Source organism: Macrosteles quadrilineatus, unplaced genomic scaffold (assembly GCF_028750875.1).
Source record: "Macrosteles quadrilineatus isolate MER2022 unplaced genomic scaffold, UCM_ALF_1.0 Scaffold_7__1_contigs__length_78375512, whole genome shotgun sequence".
In the NCBI taxonomy this organism is placed as follows: domain Eukaryota; kingdom Metazoa; phylum Arthropoda; class Insecta; order Hemiptera; family Cicadellidae; genus Macrosteles; species Macrosteles quadrilineatus.
The window spans coordinates 71838549-71850331 of NW_026542600.1; the positions used below are offsets into that span (position 1 = coordinate 71838549).

General features: G+C 34.8%; 1 protein-coding gene across 6 annotated transcripts in view; it reads left to right on the forward strand.

The window, feature by feature from the left end:
• The window catches only part of LOC128997802 (nuclear factor 1 X-type), a 241014-nt gene extending 232022 nt beyond the window's left edge, over nucleotides 1-8992 (forward strand). For all 6 annotated transcript variants that reach the window (XM_054423519.1, XM_054423515.1, XM_054423516.1 and 3 more), the window contains 3 exons: nucleotides 792-994; nucleotides 3581-3863; nucleotides 4698-8992. In XM_054423519.1, the coding sequence (XP_054279494.1) occupies nucleotides 792-994; nucleotides 3581-3863; nucleotides 4698-4843 (632 nt within the window). In that variant the 3' untranslated portion in view covers nucleotides 4844-8992. The remainder of the gene's footprint in view (nucleotides 1-791; nucleotides 995-3580; nucleotides 3864-4697) is intronic.
• The last annotated feature ends 2791 nt before the right edge of the window (nucleotides 8993-11783 follow it).

Here is an 11783-nt window from a genome sequence, read left to right on the forward strand (position 1 = left end):
TAGCAGACTTCCTGGAAGTATAAGTGGTAAGTGGAGACAGATCCCGGATCATTCATGTTACTGCGGGGACCACACTCCAACAACGAAATTCAAACCAAATAATTGCATTCTAGATTCTACCCCATTATGCTTTTTTTTATCAAATTCAAAATTATGAGCGTAACACTTAATGGAATCATTTCAAATAAAAAACAAATTTGAAATGTATTTATTTGTTATTGGCTAAACTGGTGTCTAATTTATACACAGTTCCTTTCTTTGTCAAGAGCCGTTTTTACCAAAACAAGAAGTATGGTGTTTGCCTATTGAAATCAGCTGGTGTGTATGGGATCATATAAATTGTGACCTACTCTTTTCAAATTGATTTACTGTTTGGTTTATAGGGAAATTTAGATCAATTAAACCTGACAACAAGGTGTAATAGGAAGACTGCAATTAATTTACTATCGTAAAATTGTAAGGTTATAGTCCTTAACCAAAAAAGAACTTTTTTTTAAATAAAAGATTATGTGGTATTTTAGAGAACTTTCAAGGTACATCTCATTATTTCAGATATTCTTTCCATGTTGAATCATATTCATAGGTACTCTGAAGTTTCTCTGGTTGTTCAGGAAGTATTATTCTTATTGACGGCCATTTGAGTTGAAGACTTGTCTTGAACTGCTAAAACTGTTGTCACTACTTTAGATCTCTTACTAGGCTTCAACCACTCACCTCTCCTTCCTTTCCTTGTTACTGTTGGCACTGGCATGGGTCACCCTTCGGTCTGACAGTAAGTTGTATGGTTCCAGGTGACTTGACAGTGACCACTGCTAGTTCGCCCCCTCCGTCTATAACCCCACCAGTCTCAGATTCCTCCCCAGACCGGGGCTCACCCCCCTCATCTCAAGTGGATGTTCAACTTCCCCCTGGCCGCACTGTGGTCACCAGCCCCTTCACAGTATCCAGAGAATACCCTGTACCATTCTCTCATATTCACACCCAGCCTGGTCAGGTGAGATTCCTTTCAATCTATTGCATGAAGTTATACTTTTGAACCTCCTTCCGCAAAACAACTCGCTTTAGATGCTTTTACTTATTTCTGGTTTGGTTTCATAACATCACTAACTGTTTGACAAGGTTTCTTCTAACAAAACTCCGATGTATTGTCTTTAATTACATTGCATTCCAAAATCCTTTCCTTGTCTTCTAATGTTTTCGCTAACACTATAACCGAGTGTTTTTGTTGTCTTGTTTGGTTGAAAGTGTGTAGTTGATCTGTTGAAAAATAAATTTATAACTTGTAGCAAAATGCAAAATATTTTTTACCTTATCTAGACAAGTACATTTGTTAACAAAAATCAACCGTACGTTGTAAAATTTACCCTCTTCAAGGCCTTACTGACCCTGAAACTTTAATTGTACGTTGTATTATAGGATATTGGTAGCCTTTGGCTCAGTCACCACATAATAACACAACCACACTATAGCCACTACTTCGTGCTTCATAGGCTACACATACCCTTCAAGCATGAAGTTCTACCACAACATCTCTAGTGTTTGGGGAGTAGTGCACTACACTTCCCTTACAGTGGAGTCTTGCTACTAAAAAAAAATACGAGTACTACAAAATACTCGTATTACCTTTGTTTGTGTAGCACTACTTTTTTCAAAGTAGTTTGTTTTTAGATTTTTACAACCACGTTTCCTGCAACAACTTTAATGCAAGCTGTCCCATTTAATTTAAGCTCATCATTGTCCGATTGTTCATTGATTTTCTGCTCAAGAAAAAGTCTTTGTACTTTAGCTGAGGTTTTATATATTTCTGTTATATCTCTAAAATTATCCAACTTTATTGTCATTCAATGAAAGTCCACTAGGAACTATTAGGATGATTGGATTATATGATGACTCCTCTAATATCTGGGACCAACCCGGATTCCAATGCTACCCTGATGGACGACAGTAAGTTGATGAGTCTCAATTTGTATGTCAGATCAAACCAAAATGTGCTATTGCACTCCGCCTTTCTCCCTCCTATGTGGTTTGAAGATTATGACCTAAGACTCTTTTGGACAAATTTTTAAGCATTTTTGCTGCTACAAACCTCTTGAGCTATACAGTGCCAGATTTAGGGTACTTGTAGCCCTAGGCCAAATTACTTGAGCGGGCCCTACCCCTGTGGTGGAAATTCCTTGCAATTGCAGAAGTAATCGAGAATATCTCCTATGCATCAAGGGGACATAATCATTGACACCCGTGATCGTGGATGAAATCGTGGGCATCTCTCCTAAATCATGTTAAAGCCATCATAGGTATCCGTGACCACGGCAAAATCATGAACATTCCCCGCGGGCTGCAACAAAGATGCATCATCTTTGACACTCGTGATCGCTGCGAAATCGTTATCATATCCCGTGAGCTGTAAACGTAAACCTTGAGGACATCATCACTGTCACCCGCGACAGCAGTGAAATCGTGTACACATCCCACCATCCGCAATCACGGGGACATCATCATCGACACTCGTGACCGTGGCAAAATCGTAAAAATCTCCCACGAGCCACAATCACGGACATCATCATCGACACTCGTGACAGCGGCGAAATCATGAACATCTCCCGCGGGCCACAATCAAGGGGACATCATCATCGACACTCGCGACCGTGGCCAAATCGTGTAAAATAATCTCCCGTGGACTGCGATAATGAGGACATCATCATTTTCACCTGCGGCCGTAGTGAAGTCATAAAAATCTCCCGCGGGCCACAATCACAGGGACATCATCTTCAACACTCGCGACCGTGGCGAGATCGTGAACATCTCCCACGGGCCGCAATCCCGCAGCCCCACGCAACATTAACATCACCATCGTGTCGGTAACATTATCATCGACACCCGCAACCTTGGTGAAATATTGAACATCTCCCGCGGACCGCAATCACGGTAACATTATCAACGACACCCACAACCGTGATGAAATATTGAACATCTCCCGCGGGCCACAATAACGGAGACATCATTAAAGTCACCTGCAATCGCGCATTGGTTAGCACATTGGTTAGTGCTAAAAAAGTTAGATGTATCAAGATTTGTTATGAGTTGTTCCTTCATTAGTGTCTCAATTACCTTAGCGAACACAGGCAGCAAAGATATTAATCGATATTGTTATAGCAGCTTTTGCTACCTGTCTTGTGGACAGGAATGACTACTGCCTCCTTTAGCCTGTCTAGGAAGGTGTCGGTTTATTAAGTATATAATCACATTCTATATTTTCAAGTGTACAGTACCTTTTTAGTTAGTAAAGAGCTAAAACCATCAACAACTTGGGATGAACAGTTTTTTAAAGAATTTGTTACATTTAATATCTTATCTGGTAACTCTGGATATAAAAACATACGAGTTCTTTGTTATTTTTTTTCTGAATAAATCGTTATATGGGAACGCATACACATGTTCTTTAACACTTAAAAAATACTTATGAAACGTATTAAATATCTGTTGGGTATCAGTTATTACAATGCTACCTTCTGTTCTGGCACTCATAACTGCTTGTATGTATAACTGTTGTCAATATTATCTATGCTTTTCTCTGTTACAGCTGTTCACTTATCCCAACATCAGTCCCGTGAGTGCCATGTCCGGAGTGATCAGTCCGACCAACCTCTCTCTCTTCTCATCCCCGGTGACTGTGAGCAGTGCCCCCCGCACTTCCTCACGACATGTGCCCCCCAGCCTACCCCGTTGGACGTCCCCAGGCCCTCCGGCCCCCTCTGCCCCCCCTCCTGGGCCCCCTAACTTTATCAACCTCGAGGAGGATTATATGATGACTCCTCTAATATCTGGGACCAACCCGGATTCCAATGCTACCCTGATGGACGACGGTAAGTTGATGAGTCTCAATTTGTATCTCAGATCAAACCAAAATGGCTTCAAATGAAAACTTATCTTGATAATGTAGTCAAAAGAATTATGAGGAGTTATTTGCTATGGCCATACTTATTTCTCAGGAAATAAACGTAATCACATCAAATATTAACTTTACTGCTCAAACTAAAACCCAGATATTGGTTTTCATTATTAGACTCTGTTGAAGCTAGAGAACTGTTTATTATATTCAAGAATTAAGAGAGTATGCGAACTAATTTATCGGTGAAATACGTACTGCTAAAGTATAGTTGACTGTAAGATTTATACTGTGTGGGAAAAAATCACAGGACGGTTTTATTATTTCTAATCTTATTATAAGAATAAGAATCCTTTATTGTCATTAGACACAGTTGTGCAATAGTCATTGTCAAAGCTATATAAAACAAAAAAAAGAAAACTTAACAAGAGTCATAAACATTATCACAGTGGACCTTGTGTAACACATGTAAAACTTAGCCTATATCACAGGAGATATCGTCAATTGAGAATATAAACAAAGGAAGGAGGAGATGTAAACAACTGAAGAACAAATTAAGTAGATTTTTATCATGCTTTCAAGGTTTTTATGAATGTTTAATGCTTGTGTGACATCTACCCAGCAGTTGGTGCCAATCATTACTTTGGTAAGAAATACTTTTTTATTTGGCATCAATTAAATCCTATAAAACTAAATCGTTAACAGCAAAAGTACTGACATTAAAGCCCTGGTTTGCAATCTTAAATCAGAATATAACTGCAGTTTTGCACATTTACTTTGATTGTACTATCTAACCTGTAAATTGTTTCAGAACGTTATTTCAATACAGTGGTTCACAACAGTGAGGGTATGGACACCAGTCAGTCGCTGGGAGGGCCAGGATCCAATGGTTCCACATCACCCTCACGGACACCTCCGCAGCTTCCACCCTCCACTCCTAAGTCACAGTCGTCATAAGTCTAAGTTTTGTCATGCTCAATCACCAGACAGGGCTATGAGCACAAACATTATCATCGGAGGTTGTAAGCCCTGAATTCTGGACTTAGGTGATTCCCCAGGAGATACCTTGCCTCCTCTTTATTTTTGTGTAAATTTTATTTAGTACAAATTGTTGTTCTCATGTGAATGTAATTACTTGTATGTAACTATAGTAATTTATTTTTAGTTATTTTGTCAAAGAGATTAGTTAAATGTTCTAAACGAGATTATAAAATGCGTTGCGCTACGAGATGGATAGACGTTTATCTGTTTAAGAAAAAAATTAAAATAGTGTTTTTTACGTTGTCTCAAATAATAATTTTTTGATTTTGTTTCTTAGAGGGAATCACGTTTGCTCTCTCCAATCTGTGTTCACCACAGCTCGTAGACTGAACACTCACTCGGGTTCTTTTTATTTGATCTAACCAGAATGTGATACGTTTCTAGTTTGAGTTTTCACCGATTTCATAATACCACATTATTTTTGTTTCGGTGTAGTGATTTCTTTTAATCTTACATTTTAAATCTATTGTAAATAAATTTATATACATTATATATTTTTTTTAGTTTGACATTAGCGATGGAAGAATTTTAATCATTCTCGAATAATAGTTTGTTATTTACCAATAACGTACCGATGTTGAAAATATATCGTTTAATCTTGTAAAAAGTCTGTCTAATAAGGTTAAAGTTGTCGGGATTTTTTTGGTATAACCGGTTCTATAACATGGTAGTTCAGTTGTCTGTGATGACATAGTTCTGTTTGCCACTGTTGTGGCTTAGATTGTTTATTTAGTCTAATCGATGCCTCAAAAAGGATCGCTTGTGTTAATCGTTTTGTTACCAAAGAGTTAAGTGTGTTTCAGTTTGTTAGAAAATTCGGTTTCACCATTAATCTTAGAATTCAAAAGATGTTCTTATAATCTGAACAATATCTTTTGACAAAGTCATTACTTATAAACCGGGCTTTATCGATGCTATTTTCCTTACAAAGGAACGAAATCTTAAACCTCAGTAAATCATGCAATAAAAGTCGATTATGAATCAAAATTGTGTTCTAGAGGTTGTAGTTGTTATTGATATTTGTTGACAGTTGCTAGTCATCAGCTCCGTAGGTAAGTCAGTCGTAGCTCAAGTAGATAAGCAGGTTCCCTGCATTAGGTTAAGGTACAGCATTTTTCTTTTCCAGCTCCCTCGCACAACCTCAGTTTTGAAATGCATTTCCATACTCTTATCATGTTTTGATTATGTTATATCTTTCCTTGACTTCTTACTGTTGAATTCTCTGCAAAGCTTAATGTTTTCGCTGCATTAATGTGTTAAGTTTCCTTCTATAAAGACCTGACCCCTACTAACAGAAACTGTGGCGTACTGTCATAGTTGGGGACCTGGGGCGGTTCAGATGAGAGAGCCCTTTTTACATACATGCATACATATACGTGAAATAATAAATACCATAGCACCATGTTTAAAATTATTTTAAAGAAGGTACTATGGTATTATTTATTATTTTACCTATTTATTAAAAATTTAACCCTAACAGTGAACAGAACTTTATATAGGTATATGTGCTTTTAATGTATTTGGTATCACTGATTGAATGATCTTATAGGTTTATGTAGGCTACGTCAACTATTTTAAATGTAATCTATTTTTTTTATTGATTTAAGAATAATTTAATAATGGTGAATTAAATTTTCCTTTAAGCTTTTTACATTTTATGTTTTTGTGAGCTGGGGATTAGTAATGAGCACGTGCACTCCAATAAATAACACAATTTGTTTTGTCTTATCTAGGCCAAATAAGGTTTTTTTTATTGTCACTCCTTTTAATTTTTTTTTTATTTAGGAGATATTTTCTTTGTGTAAAGTACGGTATTATTATATCTAAATTAAACATTATATTTTGTACCATAATTGGTCCAAACGACTTCTGCAATCGCGGCAAAAATGATTGATATTGCCCTCGGTAACGACAAAACTGTTAGCTTCATCTCCAGCGGTTGCGCGGGTTATCTTTCGAGATCCTGGAGCAATCATAAACATCCCCTACATTCACAGAGATATAGTGAACATCTTTCGTGGTCTCGGGGATGTATTCTACGTCCCCTGCCTTTAAGATGAAATCAATAACATCGCGGGGGATGATAAAGTTAAGTTAAGTTAGTGTGTTCACGGTGAAATTGTGAACACGAAACTGAATAGAAAATTAACAAAATCAGCCTTTGGTTCGAAACATTTGTAGTTGAGTCCCCTGCGGTCGTGGTGAAGGTAAAATTGTGGGAACTTCTGCGATCGTAAAGGAATCGTGAACGTATTCTAAGTCCACGGAGAAGTGAAATAATGAAAATCTTGCGCCATGGATAGGACATTACCGTCTATTACTAGGACATCATCTTCGTTTTCCAATATCCCAGCAAAATCATGAATGTCTCTATGTTCTTGGAGCAATCGTGAACATCATTCGAGGTTTCGAGATCTGATTATCATCACCCGCAATCGCTGTGAGTCTTTGGTTTTCGATCACTCAATCTTTGTAGACGCTTACGGCAATCGTGAGAATATAAGTGTGGGGCCTGGGGCAGACCGCTCCCCCCCCCCCCCCTTCGGTACGCCACTGAATAGAAATATGATGAATAAATGCTATTTAATTGTTATTGTGGTACAGAACAATAAAAATTTTCAGGTATTATTTATTCATTATAAATATTTAATTTAATACAAAAAAATGTATTAACATTGAACGTAAATATTTATTTATCACCACAGAAAAAGTTTGGTGTGAAGGTTATTTTAAATAGGTATAAAAATTCAAATTTTTTAATGGTTTTTAGCATAAACTATTGTATTTTTTACGATTTATGTACTTATCCACATTACTAAAAAATTTAAATTCAAATATTATTAACATAAAAACTAAAATATGACTATTGGGTTTGCTGGTACCAATATCTCTCGGGCCCATAGCACATCACATGCAAACCACGGGTTGGCTCAATTCATCTGAATGCTTTTGTAAGACTAGTACCATCTTAGAAACGAAAAGCACATTCATAAAAAACCAAAAGATTAATTATATGTGGGTTAGAGTAGATTGAAAATATCCCAAATAAAACTCACAACCAATTAGTAAAAATCCTCAACAAAACCAAAACATTGTTTTTGAACCAATTTGTCATAATTGAGAATTTTAGTTTTATCAACATTTAATCAACATATACAACATGTAAACAGAACAAAGATTTCAATATAGCTTTATTGTTATTCAATCCTTATAATCTTTTATAAGTCTTCTTTTTTGTATGAGGTTGTTAGGTCTAAAGCGAGGAGCTAGGAAAGGAAAGTTGTGCCTAAGCTTGAGGGTCTGGCCAGAGAATGTGCCATAGGACGCTGACGTTTTATACAAATACTGGTGCTATAAAGATTATTTTATCGTACCAATTTTGTGTTGTGCTACATAAACAAAGTTTTATATAGTTATATATTGTATAAAGTTAGTAAAGTAGGGTAAGATGTGGCATAAACCTATATTTATGTTAAATCTGGCTACGGTTCAATGAGTGTGAATGATTAGAGTCAATCCTCTTCCGGAATGGACTTTGATTTCAGATGTTATTAGTCAAAGCAATTCCACTAAAAACTTTTCCTCTGCACTCTCAGAGTTTTTTGTTACTAGAAACTTGAAAAAATATATTTTGTTTTGCATGTAGATTTTTTTCAAAAGAATTATCTCACCAGAGCGTACTTGAATATCTTAAACACTGAATGAAGAACTTGTTTTCTCTTCATTTAATGTATCTATTACCCAACCAATGTCTAGTTTTTAATATTTTTTATTTTTGCTTAGGCAAATAATATCTTAACAAAATATTCATGCAAAACGAACATTTAAAATGTAGCCCAGCACTTACCGGTATAGGTAGAAATGTAATTTACCTTACATACTACTATATAGTCAATTTTGTTATGCTGTTTTGTATTTATTAGGTTAACACAATGTTGAATTATATATTAATGTTTAATATATAATTTTTACTGTGTTTATTTTTTAATTTTAAATATTTGTCAAAAACAATTATGTTTGTTATAGATTCCAAATTTCTAGTAAACCATTGCAATAAGTATGGTATATATGGCTTTTATTTTAACAACTCTGATCATTACTAACACCCTTCATGTACACTGTTCACCTTGTTTGACTATTAGGCTTAATATCATGCCATTATAGTCGTACCTAGTTTTATGTCCTATAAAAACCAGCTGAGATAAGTAGTTGTGTACCATTGTGAGTTAAATTTTCAATAGTTAGAAATTTTGTAAGTTTTAGTTTGCCATAAAAAGTGAACGAATATATGGTTTTTAAGTTTAAGTTTCAAAACCTTATCAATTTACTTATCATGAATAGTAAGCTATGTATAGTCAGTTAGTAAGCAATTTCAATATTCTTGGTAATATTACATTTAAAACCAATCAATTAAATTCTCAGATGGTATAAAATAGCCCCATTACATGCCCATTTCAGTTTTCATAGTAAATAGTAAGGGTATCCATTATAAAATAAGGGGGGGGGGGGTTAAAGCATTTTTTCCATCTCATAAGTTGCAAATAGATACCAAATGAATATTCATGTTTTCAGCACAAACACTTGCTTGAGCCAAATAATATTTGAATGGTTAGAAAAAAAAACTGTTCCTACTATAAAAGTAAAATGTGTCACACACAGATTTTTTTTTAAATTTTGAAGTAGCAAAAAGTATCTAGAAGGAACCACTAAATTTTATTCCTAACATTAACCTGGAAATATTTAGTTTTTAGTGGAGTGGTAAAGTTATTCATACGCACATCCTAAACTCTGGTTCTAGCTAAAAACCTGTGTTAACCTCTTTTACAGCAGCCACCAGAGGTTTGCCCTCGAGAAAAAAAAAAACTTCACGTCCTGTAATGGTTTCAGGAACCCTTTTCACCCAACCACCAAAACTACTTATGAACCAATTGAATCACTTATATCCTCTACTTTGCCTTTAGTTTTCTTTATAAGTCTGCATCATATATGCAAAGCTATTGTATACATTTTGGTGCTTGCTAGGAACTCGTCCCTTAGCGTCTCGGGTTAATAAGCCGGTCATTGCTGGAGATATGCCTCATGCACTGGCTCGAGTTCATTTTGTCTTTATTTTACCACACTGATCAGTAGTTTATGGTGACAAGCTGTTAAGGAAGTGACGTAAAGAAAAAAAACTATAAAACTTATTTGATTTCTTATGATATAATTACTGGTACTTTTATAATTCTATTCAATGTATATTATTATATTTAACTTGTATGAAACTACTCAGATAACAAACAGATACCTAGCTTGTACAATGTTTCAAATTATCAGCCAATCCAATAGATACCAAGGTTAACTTTTTTGAATTTGTTAAAAATGCAAAACTATTCTGTAAGACTCAAAAAGTAGTTTTGAGATTGGTCAAACTCTGTGAACAATTATTTTCCTGTAATTGGATAGTTAAATGTGGATTGAGTTCTGTCAAAATTTCACTATGGTCAGCTGAAAGAAAAAGGTACAATCTGCTTTGAAAGTTTTATATCTTTTCGTAAGAATGGCATTAAAAAAATATCACATACCAAATCACAACATTTTACACAATTCATTTGCTAAACATTAATATAAAGTTAGGTTTATATATCATAACTTATATTCTGAGACAAAGAATATTTATATAGCCTTTATTTAGGATTATGTTTAGTACCGAGCAAAACCTATTGCATACAATGTGTCATTGTATTTTTACAACATTTATCTTTTTATTTATACGAGTCAAACCATTGTTTTTTTTTCTTTGATTAGTCCTGCCAAAATATTTACCTTAGTTAACTCATTATCTTTATACTACTGTTATAATCTTCTGTTATTGAAAGTTTCATACTTAAATGTTGACACAGTAATTGTTTTAAGGATTGTTGGTTAATTTTTAAAGTTTAGTGCTGATCAATTAGTAACGCTGATAATTATTTATGTAGAATTCAATAATTCTTCATCTAATACCCTGAGTGCTATTTTTAGTAACCAATAAATGTTAGTTTACCACAGTGATCAGCTCCCTATTCTGCTCAATGATATGAGGGCAAACATTTGATGTATCACTGAAATTCTGTATAAGTCATGTAGAAAATCATTTTGAACTCATATAGCTCATCAGCATTGAGAAGAATGTGCTTTATTACACAAACTTGAGAGTTCCTGCCATTCCTTACACATAATGCTAACCGTAAATTTCTCCATTGTTGATATTTTTGGTCAAAGTAAATATACAATTTAACGATCGGACACTTTGCTTGGCTTGCTTTTGCAAAAGCCCACTGTAATAAGCTGGAGCTTGTACTTAATTTTTGCGAAGATTCTACATCTTGTAAGGAAAATGTTTTTACCAGAACCAATTGTTGTATCTATGGATAATAACAGGCATTATTTTGAAAATGATTAAACTTTGTATCTGCAAGGCGTACACTTGTGTCTCCATTATTCTAATTGTGTTGAACCTACTGATGTTTATGGAACTATGATAAAATGTATAATGTTCATGCCAACTTATGTGACTCTCATGTTGTATATACCATTGTCATCGTAGCACTTGAAAATGTCACAAGTCAATTAATGGTCAACAATGTCATCATTTCAATACTGAATTTGTAAAAAGTCAGTTTGTTTTTCATGTATACATTTTAGATTTTGTAAGGTTATTTGTTGACAAACAATTAGCTGATCTTAAGGTATTAGGGTTAATACTTAGCTACGCTAGTGACAACTGGATTTTGCACATGTTATTTTGTTATTAGTTTTAAATGAAAGCGAACTTAAAAAAGCTCAATGTGTATTAGAACTAATATTGTGAACATATACTCGATAGATTTGTACA